The sequence below is a fragment of the Rhinoraja longicauda genome, chromosome 35 (genome assembly GCF_053455715.1).
Source record: "Rhinoraja longicauda isolate Sanriku21f chromosome 35, sRhiLon1.1, whole genome shotgun sequence".
Classification (NCBI taxonomy): Eukaryota; Metazoa; Chordata; class Chondrichthyes; order Rajiformes; family Arhynchobatidae; genus Rhinoraja; species Rhinoraja longicauda.
In genome coordinates this window covers 20,498,161-20,519,272 of record NC_135987.1, presented here as the reverse complement: position 1 = coordinate 20,519,272, position 21,112 = coordinate 20,498,161, and the positions used below count along the sequence as shown (strand labels likewise).

The 21,112-nt window shown below is 47.2% G+C and overlaps 1 protein-coding gene across 6 annotated transcripts in view; it reads right to left on the bottom strand.

The window, feature by feature from the left end:
- camk2g2 (calcium/calmodulin-dependent protein kinase (CaM kinase) II gamma 2) overlaps positions 1-17,678 on the bottom strand; it is a 298,181-nt gene extending 280,503 nt beyond the window's left edge. For 3 of the 6 annotated variants that reach the window (XM_078428654.1, XM_078428656.1, XM_078428657.1), the window contains exons 1-2: positions 17,495-17,677; positions 17,228-17,322 (exon numbers count right to left, since the gene is read on the bottom strand). In XM_078428654.1, the coding sequence (XP_078284780.1) occupies positions 17,228-17,322; positions 17,495-17,559 (160 nt within the window). In that variant the 5' untranslated portion in view covers positions 17,560-17,677. Of the gene's footprint in view, positions 1-17,227; positions 17,323-17,494 lie in introns of all 6 variants that reach the window. The other 3 variants (XM_078428653.1, XM_078428659.1, XM_078428658.1) reach the window with 3 other exon arrangements.
- Positions 17,679-21,112: the final 3,434 nt, after the last annotated feature.

Here is a 21,112-nt window from a genome sequence, read left to right as displayed (position 1 = left end):
CTTTTCAATCTTTCCTCATATGACATTCTTCAGAACGGTCTCAACCCGAAACGTCACCCATTCCTTCTCTCCAGAGATTCTGCCTGACCCACTGAGTTACTCCAGCATTTTGTGTCTACCTTCGATTTAAATCGGCATCTGCAGTTTTCATTCCTACACATCTTAGAGTCAATGCACAGTCTTTTATCCAGGGTAGGGGAATCAAGAACCAGAGGACATAGATTTAAGTTGAGAGGGGCAAGATTTAATAGGGACCCGAGAGGCAACTTTTTCCACAGAGGGTGGTGGGTAGATGGAACGAGCTGTTAAATGAGGTTGTTCACGCAAGTACAATAACAGCAGTTAAAAGACATCTGGCCAGGTACATGGATAGGAAAGATTCAGATGGATATGGGTCAAACATGGGCAAGTGGGACTAGCTTTGATGGGGCATCTTGGTCAGCAAGGACGAGTTGGGCCAAAGGGCTTGTTTCTGTTCTCTATCTGCACTTTGTGTCTATCTCCAGTGTAAACCAGCATCTGCGATACTGTAACGGACCGCAGGTACACCCAAATGCAGCACGCTGAACCAAGGAAGTAGTTTTAGAATGAGCTTTATTTCTACCTGCTCGTGATCGGGGACAGAAGACTGAGGCGTTCACCAGGGCTACGACGAGGCATGAAGGTCGGGAGCAGGCAGGATCGGCAACGGGAAATCAGTCCGAGAGAGAATGCTGGAGAGTCTTGCATGAGGGCTAAGAACAATCTGGCAAAGAGTGTGTGTGTGTGTGTAGGAAGGGTTTATATGCTGGCTTGATTGGTGATCTGGAGCAGGTGAGTGAACAGGTGAGGGGAGTTGGCTTAACGTGGTGGGCGTGGCTAGCAGGTGAGTGAACAGGTGAGGGGAGTTGGCTTAACGTGGTGGGCGTGGCTAGCAGGTGAGTGAACAGGTGAGGGGAGTTGGCTTAACGTGGTGGGCGTGGCTAGCAGGTGAGTGAACAGGACAGACTGTGACAGGCACCTTCCTACACAATAGTTAAATGAAGCTTTTCTGTCTGTATCCAAAACCTAGATGAACTGATGCAATATCTTAACAAGGGACCTCCACTCTTGACACTTCACACTTCACACCATAATAAATGAAAATGAGAGTGGTGAGCACTAGATCTGATGGAAAGATTGGGCAGATCAGGTTATTGTTTGAAGAAGGGCGCCAACAAAAAGTGTTGCCAGTCCATTTCTCCAGAGATGCTGCCTGACCCACCGGGTGATTCCAGCACTTTACGACTTTCTTTGTAAACCAGCATCCGCCGTTCGTTGTGTCTAAGGTTTTGTTTCATTCCATCAAATTTCAGCACAATCTGATCTGTTTGTCTGGAAATAATGTGCCATTGCTTGGAAGCGACTGGGTTTAAACATCACTCTCCTCCCCAACTCCACCCCCAGTCCAAAAGGCAGCAACTCAACAAGAGACACTGTCAGAGCAAGCTCCATCTATGACTCATCCCGTGATCCTGTAATTGTTTACGTCAGTGGCTAAAGGACATGGAACGGGCTTCACTACAGTTGTCATCACAACAAATTGAGACACACAAATTACATAGGCAGCCGTCTATGGATTACGTCGCTTAAGCCGCAGAGACAATAAGATTGCGGTCCCGATGAAGGAGAACATTATCCACAGTAATACTCGCACTCAAGGGAGCTTTGGAACGAATGCAAACCATGACAATTCCTGTCTTTCAAAATGACCAGCATCTCCAGACTGTTTCCTCAAACATCAGTCCATTTCACATACAACCACTTTGAAATTCAATAGCTGATTTCAATAGGCGTTGAGGCCATTTTGATCCCAGGGTAAGTTGTGACGTTGCAACCTTTAGCTCAGGTGCAACACGCCCGCCTTGGGGTCAGACAGTCATTGGTTCAAAGGCTCATTTCCATGAAGGTAGACACAAAATGCTGGAGAAACTCAGCGGGTCAGGCAGCATCTCGGGAGACAAGTAGCTCATTTCCATGACATGAGCTAATGACCCGAGCCAAGGATATGACTATAGACAATAGACAATAGGTGCAGGAGGAGGCCATTCGTCCCTTCGAGCCAGCACCACCATTCAATGTGATTATGGCTGATCATTCTCAATCAGTACCCCGTAAGGTAAGAGGAGCAAAGTTTGAAGGAGAAGTGCTGGGCAAGTTACTTTACACAGAGGGCGGTGGGAGCCTGGAACACGCTGCCAGAGGTGGTGGTGGAGGCAGAAATGATAGTGGTGTTTAAGAGGCTTTCGGATTGGCACTCGGATATGCAGGGATTGGTGGGGTATCAATTATATGCAGGCAGATAAGAGTTGGTCTTGGCATCATGTTTGGCATGGACATTGCGGGTCGAAGGACCTGTTCTTATGCAGTAACAGAAACATAGAAAATAGGTACATGATGTGGCCATTTGGCCCTTCGAGTCAGCACCGCCATTCATGGTGATCATGGCTGATCGTTCACAATCAGTAACCCGTGCCTGCCTTTTCCCCACGTCCCTTGGTTCCGCTAGCCCCTAGAGCTCTATTTAACTCTCTTTTAAATTCATCCAGTGAATTGGCCTCCACTGCCTTCTGTGGCAGTGAATTCCACAAATTCACAAATCTCAAAGAATTCCACAAATTCATAACTCTCAGAAAATTCACAAAAAAGTTTATTCTCACCTCAGTTTTAAGAGGCTTCCCCTTTATTCCTAGACTGTGGCTCCTGGTTCTGGACTCGCCCAACATTAGGAGCATTTACCTGCATCTAGCTTGTCCAGTCCTTTTATAATTTTACATGTTTCTATAAGATCCCCTCTCATCCTTCTTAATTCCAGTGAACATTGTAACTGTTCTATGTTCTATGTTCCAAATTCTTACTATCAAAAACAAAAGGAACAATACTGCCCAAGATACTCTGTCCTTCTTCAGTAGTTCTCGAGTTTATAACAGAACAGTGAAGTACATAAAATAAAACATGAATGACTAAACCCAACGCTTTATAATAATCTGAAACAGTTTTGGTCACTGATGTCAGGGAAGATTTATGCTTCAAGTGGAGAAATGTTTGCAAACTTAATTTAAAACTATTAAAGGCAATAAAGATGAATTGGTCGAGTTGCTGTAGGTTGACAGAAATGTGGTATTGCACCCTACAACTGCAAACCAGGATAAATGTCACATAGCTAGTGAGGAAACAGGATACGGAAGCATTAAGGATTGATTTCTCTTGCCTTCAGTGCCTGCCACAGGAAGAGCATTTCCCATGTTAACCATTTCCAGAACAGCAGTGAAAGTGTTCCCAAAAAATGCTCAGTACTGCAGGCTGGGAATGTTTGGCAATGCTTCTGAAGAGGTTTAAAATCGTGTCGAAAGTCAGAAGCTTTTTCTCCCGGGAGGGAAATGTCAAAGACGAGAGGGGATACTTTAAGGTGAGAGGGCAAGGCATCAAAGGAGACGTGTGGGGCAAGCTATTTATACACAGAGGGTGGTGGGTGCCTGGAATGTGCTGTTGGGAACGGTAGAGAGGGCAGATACGATAGTGGCATAGAAAATAGGTGCAGGAGGAGGCCATTTGCCCCTTCGAGCCAGTATTTAAGAGGCTTTTGGATAGGCACATGGATAGGCTGAGAATTGAGGGAAGCAAATCACATGAAGACAGCGGAGATTAGATTAACTTGGTCTCATATTCAGTGCAGACTCTGTGGATTAAAGGACCTGTTCCTCTGTTGTACTATTGTATGCTGTATGTTCTATCTTCGATGTACAAGCTAGCCAGAGGGTTCTCCCCACAATTTAGATTTAGTTATAGGTTCATTACTGTCACACGTACAAAATCACGTGTATAAAATCATGAGAGGAATAGATCGGGTAGATGCACAGAGTCTCTTGCCCAGAGTAGTGGAATCGAGAACCAGAGGGCATAGGTTTAAGGTGAAGGGGGAAAGATTTTATAGGAACCTGAGGGGTAATTTATTCACGCAAAAGGCGGTGGGTGTATGCAACGAGCTGCCAGAGGAGGTAGTTGAGGCAGAGACTAACTCAATGTTTAAGAAGCATTTGGACAGCTACATGGATAGGACAGGTTTGGAGGGATATGGGCCAAATGCAGGCAGGTGGGACTAGTGCAGATGGGACATGTTGGTCGATGTGGGCAAAAGACAATAGACAATAGGTGCAGGAGGAGGCCATTCGGCCCTTCGAGCCAGCACCGCCATTCAATGTGATCATGGCTGATCATTCTCAATCAGTACCCCGTTCCTGCCTTCTCCCCATACACCCTAACCGCTATCCTTAAGAGCTCTATCTAGCTCTCTCTTGAATGCATTCAGAGAATTGGCCTCCACTGCCTTCTGAGGCAGAGAATTCCACAGATTCACAACTCTCTGACTGAAAAGGTTTTTCCTCATCTCAGTTCTAAATGGCCTACCCCTTATTCTTAAACTGTGGCCCCTTGTTCTGGACTCCCCCAACATTGGGAACATGTTTGCTGCCTCTAACGTGTCCAACCCCTTAATAATCTTATACGTTTCGATAAGATCTCCTCTCATCCTTCTAAATTCCAGTGTATACAAGCCTAGTCGCTCCAGTCTTTGGGCCTTTGGGCAAGTTGGGCCGAAGGGCCTTTTTCCATACTGTCCGGCTCTATGACTCTTTGTGTTATTTTATTGTTTGGCATTGTATGTGGCAATTCAGATAGTACCACATATAAATACAATCAAGTCAAACTCAAGTACAATAGATAGAGCAAAGGGGAAGATACAGAGTTCAGAATATAGGTGCTCCCTGCTGCTTCAGTCTGTTTGAAGCAAGAAATAATGAGTATTTTGTGATTCCAACAGTAAGTGCCATACATCAATGGTGACATTGAATAAATATCACAGCTGACCTCAGGAAGGGTGGAGTCCATAATGGCCCATTGTTGGCTGGGAAAGGCGTGTTAACGACAGGGATTTAAGGATGCGAACAGTGGAACTAGTAGGAACTTAGCACACCCTGTTCAGTTGGAAATACATCACTTGTCCTTCTGCACTGCTGTATCAACTGCTCTCTTCACTAACCCCAACCCTGCCTGTGCACTACAACAGAGCAGCACAGCAACAGAGCAGCACAGCAACCGAAACCGGGGTTCGATCTGCCCTCAGGTGCTGTCTGTGTGGAGTCTGCATGTTTCCCTGTGACCACGTGGGTTTCCTCCAAGTGCTCCATTTTCCCTGCACATCCCAAAGACGTGCCCGTTTCACGGATAACTGGCCTCCGTAACATTGTCCCTACTGTGTAGAGAATGGATGGGAGAGTGGGATAACATGGTAGTGCGAAAGAGCGATCAATGGTTGGCATGGACCCGTTGGGCCAAAGGGTCTGTTTCCATGCTGTATCTCTAAACTAAACTACCTATTCAAGGGTGTGGAGTGGTGCACATACTGCTGTCCTTGCCTATATCATTCACATACCTTGAAAGAATACACCTGAAACATCAAACTTTAAGAAAAAGAGTTCTATTCGATCTTCACACACACAACCAAGTTACATTTGATGGGCCAGTTAAAACGCAGAGAGCATTATCACATCAAGGTTAAAAGTGTAGGGAAAACCCATTCCCTCTCTCCTAGATGCGGCCTGACCTGCTGAGTTACTCCAGCATTTTGTGATACTTTCAAAGTGATTGTTTTCTCATAACAGCCACGTTCTGTTGTACAACGTAGCAAACCTTGAGAGTTCATCTTTGAGAAGAAATAAGAGAAAACTTTTCCAGTCAGAGAGTTGTGAATCTGTGGAATTCACTGCCTCAGAAGGCAGTGGAGGCCGATTCCCTGAATGCATTCAAGAGAGAGCTAGATACAGCTCTTATGGATAGCGGAGTCAGGGGGTATGGGGAGAAGGCAGGAACGGGGTACTGATTGAGAATGATCAGCCATGATCACATTGAATGGCGGTGCTGGCTCGAAGGGCCGAATGGCCTCCTCCTGCACCTATTGTCTATTGTCTAAGTGGCTGCTCATAGGAACTGCACGCAAAACAATGTGCACACAAATGAATTTGATGTCTAAAAGAAACATACGAAACAAATGTCAACACATCAATCTGTCGATGTTGGCATCTTGAGCAAAATGCAAATTGCTGGAGGAACTCAGAGGGTTAACCAGCGTCTGACTGGTGGGTCAGGGACCAGGTAGAGGTGATTAGACAGGTGACGTCTCATGTCGGGACCCTTCTTCAGACTAAAGAAGCAGAACCAGCTGGCCTGGGCTCTGCGGCCTCAATATGCGCTCCACATTCAATAAAGGTAGACACAAGATGCTGGAGTAACTCAGCGGGTCAGGCAGCATCTCGGGAGAGAAGGAATGGGTGACGTTTCGGGTCGAGACCCTTCAATGTCAGTCTTGCATCAGTCGGAAGAAGGGTCTCGACCCGAAACTGGAATTTAGAAGGATGAGGGGGGATCTTATTGAAACATATAAGATAATTAGGGGATTGGACACATTAGAGGCAGGAAACATGTTCCCAATGTTGGGGGAGTCCAGAACAAGGGGCCACAGTTTAAGAATAAGGGGTAGGTCATTTAGAACGGAGATGAGGAAGAACTTTTTCAGTCAGAGAGTTGTGAATCTGTGGAATTCTCTGCCTCAGAAGGCAGTGGAGGCCAATTCTCTGAATGCATTCAAGAGAGAGCTAGATAGAGCTCTTAAGGATAGTGGAGTCAGGGGGTATGGGGAGAAGGCAGGAACGGGGTACTGATTGAGAGTGATCAGCCATGATCACATTGAATGGCGGTGTTGGCTCGAAGGGCTGAATGGCCTACTCCTGCACCTATTGTCTATTGAAACGTCACCCATTCCTTCTCTCGCGAGATGCTGCCTGACCCGCTGAGTTACTCCAGCACTTTGTGTCTACCTTCAATTTGAACCAGCATCTGCAGTTATTTTCCTCCACATTCAATAAAGGCATGGCTGAAATGTTCTCTCAATGTCACTTTGCCGTGCTAAACAGCAATCCCTCAATTTATTTATGATCCAAAAATGTGGCACGCATTTTTTTAAACTTAAAAAGTGCAAGACAATCAGCATTTGTATTTGAGGTGACTGAAGGAAAATGCACGTTCCTGACTCCTGGTATCAATAGGTCAATACCACTACTATCTAAACTATGAACAACAAACTGGCCTGGCTGCACCAAGGATTTGGGGCTTTTTGCAACAAGATTGTTTTCGTTTTAATGTAATAATTTTCTTTCTTTATTATGGTATCAATGAGTATGGTGTTTACAGGCCTGTTATGCAGCAGCAGGTAAGTCTTTCATTGTTCCAATTTTGGTACATATGACAATTAAACACTCTTGACGACTCTTGGCTCTTGTGTAGGAGTTTAGTTTAGAGATACAGCGCGGAAACAGGCCCTTTCAGCCCACCGGGTCCGCGCCGACCAGCGATCCCCGCGCATTAACACTATCCTACACCCACTAGGGACAATTTTTACATTTACCAAGCCAATTAACCTACAAACGTGCACGTCTTTGGAGTGTGCGAAGAAACTGAAGATCTCGGAGAAAACCCACGCAGGGCACGGGGAGAACGTACAAACTCCGTATAGACAGCACCTGTAGTCGGGATGGAACCCGGGTCTCCAGCGCTGCATTCGCTGTAAGGCAGCAACTCTACCGCTGCGCCACCCCTAGAGTGCTGCCCCCTCTCCCCCATATTCCTGCCCCCTCTCCCCCATATTCCTGCCCCCTCTCTCCCCACAGTCCTGCCCCTCTCCCCCATATTCCTGCCCCCTCAGAGGAGAGGAGATTGCTTGCTCTCATCTGCAGAGAGAATGTAATGAAGCAGGGATTGGATAAAGAGCTGATTCAGGTTTCTGTTATCGACCACGTTACATAAAAGGTAATAAAAGGAGTGTTTATTTTGTAGACTTCTCAATGTAATTGGACCAGCGTTCCTTTGCCAGAATGAAGCATATTACAACATTACATGGCGTCACTAGACTACAGGTGCTGGAATCTTGAAACAAAATCCTGGAGGAACTCTGCAGGTCAGGCAGCATCTGTGCGGAAATTGATGGACATTGCTACCAGTCTGAAAAAGGGTCTCGATCTAGAACGTTGCCTGTCTATTCCCTCCACAGATGCTGCCTTGCCCCTGAGTTCCTCCAGCACTATGTTTTTTTTTCCATAATATTACATGCTGTTCGGCGAAATCCCAGAAAAAGTGCATCGGCCACCTTTTTTTAAAAGAGGTATCTTGGCACTGTACACTTTAATAATCCCACATTCAAGCACCCAAACCCACTTCAATCTTGGGACTGAGGCATTTGTAAACATGAAGCTATTTAAACATGCCTCCAACGTCTGCATGTGTGGACAGGAGAAGTAGTTCCTTAAGGGCCTTAAAATAACCTAGGCAACACAGAAACATATTGCAGTAGTCAAGCCTAAAGGATAAGTGTGGCTCGGAGCACAGTGGGTAGACCTGCTGCTCACAGCGCCAGAGACCCTGGTTTGATCTTGGCCTCGGGTGCCGTCTGTGTGGAGTTTGCACGTTCTTCCCATGACCGCTTACATTTCCTCCAGTTTCTTCCTACATCCCAAAGACATTGGCTTTGAAAAAATGCGTCTGGTGCGTAGGGAGTGGATGAGAAAGTGGGATCACCTAGAACTAGTGTAAAGGGGTGATTGATGGTCGGCATGGACTTGGTGGGCGAGAGGCCTGTTTTCATGCTGTGTCTATCAACTAGTAACAGGGCAATGGTTGGGAGTTTCAACAGGGGAGGAGGTGTAACTACAGAAGTGGAATAAAATCCAAAAATGCTGGGGAGAGCTTCAACAGGCTTCTCTCCACACAATCGCTGAGTCTTCCTGCATTTTCAAAAGGTATATCCAGCATTTGCTTTTCTATTAATGAGCTGAAAATAAGCAGTCTTAGATACGACACATTTGCTGACCCGAGTTCATCTTCGGGTAAAAGCCTGACACCAATATTGTTCATTGAGATAGACACAAAATGTTGGAGTAACTCAGCGGGACAGGCAGCATCTCTGGAGAGAAGGAATGGGTGACGTTTCAGGTCGAGCCCCTACCTCAGACTGAAGAAGGGACTTGACCCGAAACGTCACCCATTCCTTCTCTCCTGAGATGCTGCCTGACCCGCTGAGTTACTCCAGCATTTTGAGTCTACCTTCGATTTAAACCAGCATCTGCAGTTCTTTCCTGCATATTAATTATGGAGATTTATCTTCGCTCAGCCTTCATGACCACTTTCTCAATTATATTTTCAGCCGTTGCTCGTTACAGATATTGAGTATTATATTTCGGACCAAGCTGTACATTAAAGACTTAGCATGCATTTGCAGCAGCAAAGTGTTTGAGTTCAATTGCAACGTCTGGTGACAATAATATGACTTCCTCCTTCCAATACCCAGCTGGTTCTGACTGCCTGAAGAAAAATCTGGTTGGCTTATTCAGAGTATTTTTAGAGAAGTGGCACTTAACTTATCCAATGTATCTAACAAACTAAACAAAGTGGGAGGCAATAATGGGCAAAAGGGGAGGAAGCTTGCTGTGAGACCAAATATACAGGAACGTGTCAGTCAGAGGAAGATTATTCATTCACTTGGTTACATGAAGATGCCAATTAGACCAAGTAGTTTAGGTTTGGGTCTGAAGAAGGGTCTCGACCCGAAAATAAGTCACCCATTCCTTCTCTCCTGAGATGCTACCTGACCTGCTGAGTTACTCCTGCATTTTGTGAATAAAGACCAAGTAGTTTGTTCAGTTATCATGTGCACGTGTGTGTGTGTTATATATATGTGTGTGTGTGTGTGTTATATATGTGTATGTGTGTGAGTGTGTGTGTGTGTGTTATATATGTGTGTGTGTGTTATATATGTGTGTGTGTGTGTGTTATATATGTGTGTGTGTGTGTGTGTGTGTTATATATGTGTGTGTGTTATATATGTGTGTGTGTGCGTGTGTTATATATGTGTGTGTGTGTGTGTGTGTGTGTGTGTGTGTGTGTGTGTGTGTGTGTGTGTGTGTTATGTGTGTGTGTGTGTGTGTGTGTTATATATGTGTATGTGTGTGTGTGAGTGTATGTGTATATATGTATGTACACCCTCTCCAAGGATTGTCACCTTGTCATGGTGGAGAAGCCTGTGTGGCCCTGAGATCCTGAGAGCGATGCCGTCTGGAGCTAGGCTCCTGGTAGGGTCACCCACGGCGGTAAGGTCGAGGGGGAGGTCCCTGACAAAGAGCAATCCAACCAAGACCTCAACGGTGGAACAGGCGGAGGGAGGATGATGGCTGACTTTAGTGGAGCGTCACAACGGCTGGGAAGGCGGATGGATGGAGGCTGCAGCAGAAAAGGGTCCCCAGTCGCTTTGGACTCCACGCCACTGGATCCTGACCCAGATCTGTCAAGGACCGTGTGGTGGCTGTCTGTGCACCAGTCTCCCCACGTTAAACAACGTCACACACAGGCGTCCCACCCTATGGAGAGGACAGTCATACTCGCTTCGAGTGACCGCTGATGATGATGATATACACACACACTGAACTTTTTTTCTTGTTTATTATATTGTTTACAGTGTACTGTGTTTACATATTCTGTTGTGCTGCTGCAAGTAAGCATTTCATTGTTCTGTCTGAGACATATGACAATGAAACACTCTGGACTCTTGATTTGACCAGACACAAAGGAGACCGATTAAAATATCAGACTCTCAGTCTGAAGGAGGGTCTCAACCCAAAACGTCACCTGTTTCTTTTCTCCAGAGATGCTGCCTGACCCGCTGAGTTACTGCAGCTTTAAGTGTCTATCTTCGATGAAATTTGCAGTTTGCTTCGCTTAAGAAAAATCCCCAAACTGAGGTAAAACATGAAAGGTTTCACTAGCTGTACCTCGATTAATACAAAATAGGATTTTGATTGCAGCATTCTCGGGACACTACTGAGTCTGGGTCCCACATCACAGTAAGAGGTGGCATAAATCACAAAGAAAACGCTCTGCAGTAACTCAGCGGATTAGGCAGCATCTTTGGAGAACTTGGATAGATGGCGTTTCAGGTCGGGACCCTTCTTCAGACTGTGAATAAAAGGCCATTGACACAAAATACAATCCCTACGCAGTTTCTGTCAGACCTGGTGTTATCATCAGTAGAACACAAAGTGCTGGAATAACTCTGGGGGTCAGACAGCATCTCTGGAGGACATGCAGGGGTGACGTTTTGGGTCAGTACTCTTCTTCAGACCCGAAACGTTGCTTATCCATGTCCTCCAGAGATGCTGCCCAACACCCTGAGTTACTCCAGTACTTTGTGTTCTATGCAAGATTCCACTAAGTTAATTAGCACAGTCAAATCTTTAGTAACTATAAAGTTACTCCTCCCTACTGATACCTCAGTGGCGCAGCTGGTAAAGTCTCTACCTCACAGTGATAGAGACCCAGGTTTGATCCAGATCTTGGGTGCTGTCTGTGTGGAGTTTGCATGTTCTCCCAGTCACAGCGTGGGTTTCCTCGGGATGCTGAGATTTCTTCACAATCTCAAACATGTGTGGGTTGCTTAGCTAACAGACACTGTCCCTAGTGTGTAGATGAATGATAGAACCAGGGCAGGAGCTGATGCGAATGTGGCGAGAATAAAAATAGGATTCATGCAAGGTGACTGTAAATGGGTGGTTGAGGGTTAGCAGGGACTCAGTGGGCTGAAGGGCCTGTTTCCATGCTGCCTCTCACCTTAACTCAAAGTGTTCAATTTCAGATTTAAGTGTAGAATCTGACTATATTTCTACATTTTCCTTGAGCTCCTTCCCCTTTGTCCTGTTTCACACCTAACACTTCCTTATCTATGTATCTCCCCCTCCCCTGGCATCAGTCTGAAGAAGGGTCTTGACCCGAAACGTCACCCATTCCTTCTCTCCTGAGATGCTGCCTGACCCGCTAAGTTACTCCAGCATTTTGTGCTCAATTCCAGTTTTAAATGTAGAATCCGACTACGACTTGACAAGCTCATGGTTTATGAGCTGTAAAAAATGGGAACAGTTCCATCGTGTGCAGGTATTTTAATGCACCACATTGAATCACAGAACATAAAAGTGGAAACCGCACCATCTCTGCTCCCAATAAAAACACTGTATCCTGCAGGAAATGCTAGGTTGAAGCCTGTAACAACAATACCCAATAAAAGACAAGACAAGCAACAGGGATGTAATAAATACCTGCCCTAAAAGAAAATCAACTTGTGTTATTTATTTTGTTAGCTTTCAGCCACAGGCTTTATATGTAAGGCAGGAACTGCTGATGCTGATTTACACTGAATATAGACACCAAATGCTGGAGTAACTCAGCGTTTTATAAAAGTATCTCTGGAGAAAAGTAATAGGTGATGTTTCAGGTCATCTGATGAAGGGTCTTGACCCAAAATGTCACCTATTCCTTTTCTTCAGAGATGCTGCCTGACCCGCTGAGTTACTCCAGCATTTTGTGTCTATCAAAGACTGTAGCCTCCTTTTGCTCTGGTATTTTATTTCATTCACATGTTTAAACTATAATGTCTTACTCTTAATGTTTTATTCTTAATTGTTTACTGTATGTCGTGTTGTTACTTGCGAGCGGAGTTGAGCGGACCAGTCTGAAGAAGGGTCTCGACCCGAAACGTCACCCATTCCCTTTCTCCTAGATGCTGCCTGACCTGCTGAGTTACTCCAGCATTTTGTGAATAAATACCTTTGATTTGTACCAGCATCCGCAGTTACATTCCTACATTCCTTGTATGTGTACATACTTGGCCAATAAAATGTATTCAATTCAATTATATGTTAATGATGCCACCTTATTTATGATTGCAAAGATTTTAATGATCATGAAGATTTCCACTACCCCTGAAGTGAATACCATTCCTGAATACCTGAAGTAAGCATTAGCCCTGATTGACAAACCTAACACTGTTATGCTGCAGCAGTCTCCTCCAGCCTTCACTGGTCCCCTCTGCCAACGAGAGTCAGATCAGGGAGGTGTTCCGTGTTCTTGCACACCATTGCTTTCCAGTGATGTAGCCTGGTCTGGGCGATGGACCGGGCTACATCCACAACTCTCTGCAATGTACTGCGCTCTTGGGCAGAGCTGCCCCCAAACCAAGCTGTGATGCAAGCTGACAGCATGCAGACGGGACTCTGGAGAAGGGTGTCCACCCGAAACGTCGCCCACTCCTTCCATCCACAGATGCTGCCTGTCCCGCTGTGCGACTCCAGCACTCTGTGTCTATCTGCAGCATGCAGATGGGGTCTGGGTTTAAGGTCTCATCTGAAAGAACACCGTGCAGTATTCCCTCTGCAAGATGTGCTGATTAAAGAGAGGAGTGGGGAGATTTAAAACGCAGGCAGGAAGGGCGGACAGGTGCAATGACAACTGGAGAGAGCAAGATGAATCGCAATGTCAATATGCAGCAGCCTGGATTAACAGGCTCGGGGCACCTGGGCATTGCAGTGTGGAGTTTGAAATGCAGCTTTACCGAGTTGAGCTACCTTTCTACTGAAAACCAGGCAGCAACTAAAATGCCCCACTTTAGACTCTCCAACTTAACGAGTCATCTGTCGCAGAGAGCACAGCATTGCAGAGGATGGAAAAACCCGAATGGGGAATTTTAAAAGGTTTATAACGCACACTGGACTTGTAAAGCGGATCTGCACTTATCCTGAAACGGCTGCAGAAACTACTTCCAGATGCTGAAAAACACAGATGCATTTAACAGTATTTTTTTTTTCAAAAACGAAACGCTCTTTAAACAAACACTGTTGCACAACAAAGTGGTCGAGTGAGCGGCCCTGTGTACTGCTCTTTATAAAGCCGTGTGTAACCACGAGTTACTGAGTGGCCCCTAGTGCTGTCTTTTGATATTTACCGCTGGAAAGAGGGGAGGTGGTGGGGGGGGGATGGGGGATAACACACATTTGCTCAAGTCGAAGCGCCAGGAAGTCAGTGATTGCCTGCAGCACTGGGCTGCTGTCATCCAACGGTGTGCAGACTTGACATTAACACAGGATTTTCAGAGGAGGAGGAGGCCAATCGCCCCACTTTATCACACACACACAGGGAGACGCATTTCATTCAAAGGCAGCGTCTCATTTGAAAATGAAAGAGCACTTCGGAATCTGAGTGTCTGTTCCTTCCCTTAAAGGGACTTGGGAGACAATGGCAGGTGAACGACTGACTGCAAACGTGCACACACAACACACACTCACACACACACAAACACAACACACAGCGACACACACACACACAAACAACACACAAACAGAAGACACACACACACATACACACACACACACAGACACAGAGACACACACACACACACACACACACAACACAGACACAAAGAGAGACACACACACAAAAACACACACACACACACACACACACACACACACACAGACACACATACACAACACACACACACATACACACACACACACACACACACACACACATACACAACACACACACACATACACACACACACACACACAAAGAGAGACACATACACAAACACACACACACACAAAGAGAGAGACACACACACAAACACACACACACACACACACACACACACACACACACAAACACACACACACACACACACACACACACAAACACACACACACACACAACACACACAACATCCACAACACATCCACAACACATACATACACACACACAGACAGACACACACACAACACACAACACACACAGAGACACACACACACACACAACACACACATACTGGAGCTTGCAAATGACATTTACAGCTAATGGCAGCGCCCAACAAAATAGCAGGGAAAGACAGGAGTAAAAATAGCTGGCTGCGTCGCAGCAAGTGTGTGATTTAGATGTGGACAGAGTGATTCATCACACGAGGCTGAGTGTGGGGGGTGGGATAAGAAAGAGACAAGCTGCGTATCTTTGTCAATTTATTACACCGCAAAGACAGTACTGCAACTCTCCTCTCCCTCTCCCCCCCACCTTCAAAGAAAAAAAATCTCTTGTTTCTTACACAGTCATACAAATAATTCACTGACCCCTCCCTCCCTCCCTGATGTGCTGTCGGCACCTGCATTGCGGTTGGAGTGACCCCCCCCACACACACACACACACACACACACACACACAATAACCCAAACCGGTGGCGCAAGACAAACAGAGGATGTTAACAGAGGATGTCTCTCTCCACCCTTTGCTTCGCTTCCAAGTATCTTACAAACATTTGTTCTATATCTCTCTGGATCACCATCTGTATCTCTCGCCCCCCCCCCCCCCCCCCCCCTGACTCTCAGACTGAAGAAGGGTCTCGACCCGAAACGTCACCCATCCCTTCTCTCCGAAGATGCTGAGTTCCTCCAGCTGTTTGTGTCCATCCTTGGTGTATACCAGCATCTGCAGTTCCTTCCTAAACAAAATATTTACCTCAAGGAGACCAGAGGAACTGCAGATGCTGGAATCTTTCACCTGCCCAGGTTTTGTCCCACCCCCTTCTGTCGTTTCATACTTTCTCTCCCCCTCCCTCCCTAAACTAAAGTCTGAAGAAGGGTCCCAACCCGAAAGATCGCCTCTCCATTCTTTCCACAGATGCTGCCTGGCCCGCTGAGCTCCTCCAGCACCTTGTATGTTGCTCTGTATCTCAAGGTGTGTCGAGGTCACTACACGTAAACAATTCAACACCGCGCCTGAAGAAGGGTCTCGACCCGAAATGTCACCCATTCCTTCTCTCCAGAGATGCTGCCTGACCCGCTGAGTTACTCCAGCATTTTGTGTCTACATTCGCAGTCCCTGCCGCTCCACTGATCTCCCCGTCTGGATCCATTGATGCTAACCTTTCTTTTGTAAAGACTACTGCAATTTTGCAAAATAAAAACCGCCACTTTAATATGCATCCACTAGCATTTTAATTGCATTTTAACCAACGCACAATAGGACAGTTTTGCAACCAGTTGGCCAAGCGCCGGTGTTTGGTTAGGAAGATGTCAAGAGAAGTCAGTAACACAATACTCGGTACAAGACCCGGAGCTTAGTGCCTGGAGTTGGCTATGGTTCTACAAATCCACATCTTAATGAGTGCCAGGCAGAATACGAGTTGTGAGTGAACCCACGGCGTGGAAAGTTGAGCTCAGAATGACATCCTAATGTGACCAATCCAATTGACTGTAAATATGTATTTAGTTCCGGTCACCATTAATTCCTGCTGGCTCTTTAAATTATTTAAAAGAGGTTTAGTTCACGCAGTGTCCCGTTTTGTTCCGTCAGAGGCCCCAACATTTTTATAAAAACCTGTGGGTTTAACGCCACAGTGTACCTGCGTCTTTGATGCTAACGACTGCTTACTGACACACAGAGAACGCTCCTCTCAGCACACACTCACATACACACACTTACACACACACACACACTCACATACACACACTTACACTCACACACACACTCACATACACTCACATACACACACACACATACACACTCACATGCACACACACACTCACATACACACACTTACACACTCACTCACATACACACACACACATACACACACATACACACTCACATACACACACATACTCACGCACACACACTCACATACACACACTTACACTCACACACTCACACACACACTCACACTCACACATACACACACACTCACATAGACACACACACAGAGACACATACACACACACTCACATAGACATACACACACACTCACTCTCACATACACATACACACTCACACACACACACACACACACACACATAACAAACAGCTTTATATAACGATGCATCCATCCTATTAGAAAGTTTCACGGTCGCTACAGTCAGCACGGCTAAATGTTGGGCACTGCATTAGCAATTGTTCCCGATGCACAATTTAACCCCAGGCTGGTCCACAACATGTAATGCAGACCGGCGCAGAGAATACAACACTGACAATTACTGCGATACGTTCAAATACCAGGCAAAAAGGCGTCAGTGAAAACGCCGGGCAGCCACGCCTGTGGCATCTCCTTGGCTGTGTCTGTGGTCTCAGACAGTCACAGAGTGGCTGGATACTGATAATGGGCACAGAGATTGTTACCCCCACACTTTGCAAAGTCATTGCACCCAGAGCGACGCTGCCAGTTACTGAAACCCCCTTACCCGACTGTTCCACCTCCACCCCACCCTCCCTCTCTCACACACACACACACAGGGTCACTTACCCCGGGCAGACAGCTTCTTCGTGTTAATAATCTTCGCCGCATATTCTTGTCCCGTGGATAATTTCACGCATCTGCGAACAACGGAGAAGGCGCCCCTGGGAGTGGGGAAGAGAGAGAAGAAACAGGCAGACATGGGGTTAGAGTGGGGAGTTAGAGGGGGTAACATAGGGGAAGGGGGTAACATGGGGGGCACGGGGCAATGAGGGGCAAGGGGTGGGCTGGGCAGGGCAGGGGTGGGCAGGGCAGGGCAGGGCAGGGCTGGCATACTTTCCGAGCTCTTCACATAACTGGTATTCCTCACTAAACCGGGTACACGTTACGGTCGTGGCCATGTTGAAATGGGAAGCTGCAATTGCTTTGCGTGCACTCGCTGTCAGCGGCAGGGCAGCAGAGATGTGCAGACAGTAACGCGAGAGTACAGCACACAGGGAGGGAGGGAGAGAGGGAGGGAGGGAGGGAGGGAAGGGGGGAGAGAAAGAGGGAGGGAGAGAGAGAGAGAGAGGGAGGAGGAGGAGAGGGGGAGAGAGAGAGAGAGAGAGAGAGAGAGAGAGAGAGAGAGAGGAGGAGAGAGGGGGAGAGAGAGAGGGAGGGGGAGGGAGAGAGGGGGGGGAGGGAGGGAGGGAGGGAGAGAAAGAGGGAGGAGGAGAGAGAGGGGGAGAGAGAGGTGAGGGGGAGAGAGGGAGGAGAGAGAGAGAGAGAGGGGGGAGAGAGGGAGGGAGGGAGGGAGGGAGAGAGAGAAGGAGAGAGAGGGAGGGGGAGAGGGAGGGGGAAAGAGGGAGAAGGAGAGAGAGAGAGAGAGAGAGAGAGAGAGAGAGAGAGAGAGAGAGGGGGGAGAGAGAGAGGGAGAGGGAGGGAGGGAGGGGGAGGGAGGGAGGGAGGGAGGGAGGAATGGGAGATAGAGAGAGGGGGAGAGGGAGAGGGAGAGAGGGAGGGGGGAGAGGGAGAGGGAGAGGGAGGGAGAGAGGGAGAGAGGAAGGGGGGAGAGGGAGAGAGGGAGGGGGGAGAGGGAGAGAGGGAGGGGGGAGAGGGAGAGAGGGAGGGGGGAGAGGGAGAGAGGGAGGGGGAGAGAGAGGGAGGGAGGGGGGAGAGAGAGGGGGAGGGAGGGGGGGAGAGAGGGAGGGAGGGGAGAGAGGGAAGGAGGGGGGGAGAGAGGGAGGGAGGGGGAGAGAGAGAGGGAGGCAGGGGGGAGAGAGGGGGGAGGGAGCGAGAGAGAGAAAGGAAGGAAGCAAGGAAGGAAGGGAGAGAGCTTCCAAATGCAGTGGATCTGGGCACTGCCTGCCACAACCCGCCACCAAACTTACTTTTGCCCCTGAAAATCCCTCCTTAAAGCAAATCAAGAATTGCATTTAGCATGATAAAGGAGATGGTGGCAGAGGCATGTCCAACAGTGGCATTTAAGAGACACTTGGACAGGTTGACTATATTGCTGGGTTGGTAGTAGCATAGGTTGGGTATATTGATATACAGGGAATGGGATATGGCCATGTGCAAGTGGATTCATGTTCGGCACAGATATTGCGGGCCGAATGGCCTGCTCCTGTCCTGTGCTTATGTTCCATGTTTACAACGCTCGAATGTTTTATGTTTGGATTACACTCTCGTTGCTAAAGTACATAGATCTCTCAAACCTATAGCACTAAGCATGCGATAGGGACAAACTAATTCTGCCTTTCAGTCTGAAGAAGGGTCTCGACCCGAAACGTCACCCATTCCTTCTCTCCTGAGATGCTGCCTGACCTGCTGAGTTACTCCAGCATTTTGTGAATAACTGCCTTTGTAAGGGATCACCTGGTATTAACGGGTGACGTTTCGGGTCGAGACCCTTCCTCAGTCTGAAGAGACATGAGATGCTGCCTGTCCCGCTGAGTTACTCCAGCATTTTGTGTCTACCTTTGATATAAACCAGCACATGCAGTTCTTTCCTACACCTGGTATTAGTGTATTAGTTGGGGAAATTTCAGCGGTGCTGGAGATAAGTCTTATTTCCCCATATTTCTCAACTTTGGACTGCAGCCGTCTATCGCAGAAAGAGGAAATGTCATGTTTAATTCGATGCTCTCACTTCCATGGAGAAGCGGGTGAGAGGAGGTATTAGAAACAGCCAACATTTCTGGGTGCCCCCAAGAGAGAGTGGTCCTGACCTCCCATCTACCTCATTGGAGACCATCTTTAATCAAACTATACAGGACTCTCTTGCACTAAACGTTGTTCCCTTTATCCTGTATCTGCACACTGTGGACGGTGTGATTGTAATCATGTGTGGTCTTCCACAAGGACTAGATTGCATGCAACAAAAAAAGCTTCTAACTGTACCATTCATTGGTCTGATAATAGCAGAGAAGAAGCTGTTCCTGAGTCCCATGATACGTATTTTCAAGCTTTAGTATCTTCTGCCCGACAGGGGAGGGGTGAAGAGGAAAATATGTAAATGGTTCTTGATTGTGTTGGCTGCTTTTGCAAGGCAGCTGAAGGGTAGAGTTGACAGGGGAGAGGGGGGGGGGGGGGGAGGAGGGGGGGGAAGGAGGGGGGGGTGCAGAGTGAGGCTGGTCCATGTGATGATCTGAACTCTGCAAATCTATGGGCAGAGTTATTCCCAAACTAAATTGAGATGTTTTGTGACAGGATAGTTGGGTGCATCTGTGGAAGTCGATGAGTTGCTGGAGTCATGCAAACCTCCTTAGCCTTCTGAGGAAGTAGAATTGAGTTCCACAATTCACCTGCCACTCCAGGGCGGCACGGTGGCACAGAGGTAGAGTTGCTGCCTCACAGCGCCAGAGACCCGGGTTCGATCCTGACTACGGGTGCTGTCTGTACGGAGTTTGTACGTTCTCCCCGTGACCTGTGTGGGTTTTCTCCCAGATCTTCGGTTTCCTCCCACAGTCCAAAGACGTGCAGGTGGTTTGTCGGTTAATTGGCTTGGTATAAATGTAAAATAGTCGCTAGAGTGTGTAGGATAGTGTTAGTGTGCGGGGATCGCTGGTCAGTGCGGACTCGGTGGGCCGAAGGGCCTGTTTTCCCACTGTATCGCTAAACTAAACTAAAAAGTTAGTGGTTCTCATCCACCAAGAACTCTATGAAGAAGTGTCCCGACCTGAAAAACCACCTATCCCTGTTCTCCAGAGATGCTGCCTGACCTGCTGAGTTACTCCAGCACTCAGTGAAATGTCACCTATCCATGTTCTCCAAAGATGCTGCCTGACCCGCTGAGTTACTCCAGCACTTTGTGTCATTTTTTTGTAAACCAGCCGCTTCTTGTTTCTACTCTTGCGCTTTTAGTGATTGTTTTGTTTCCCATGAATACACATCCCTCGGTCACTGTGTGTTGATGCTCCAGTCCAGAATCTGAAGAAGGGTCTGGACCCAAAACGTCACCTATTCCTTTTCTCCAGAGATGCTGTCTGACTTGCTGAGTTACTCCAGCTTTTTGTGTCGATCTTCAGAGAGCTGAAACGTTTGGTCAGATCTGGGTGGTCTGGGCTCGAGCATTGGGTGGGCAATGGTCAGTCCGTGGGAGTGGCTGAGAGGGTTCACACACTTTGGCACTGATGAAGATCTTCCCCATTTGAGTTGGGCCCTGGTATTGTGCAACGTGCAAGCTCCATCTGATCACAGTTTTAGGTGGAGCCTCGAGCTTGTACATTTAGATGCTGCCCGACCCGCTGAGTTACTCCAGCACTCTGTGTCATCTTTTGAATGTCACCATTGTTCTACAAGAAAGATGAGATGCTGGGTCTGTTTTTGACTAGATAAGTAGCCTTAAGCAGTCTATTCATGGTGTCCCTGGTTGGAAACTGCCTCTGCAGGTGTAGCCACACGGCACATCTTACTACAGACATTATTTCAAACACACTGGCAGAGAACAAGTTCTCCAAAAACGTGTTTTTT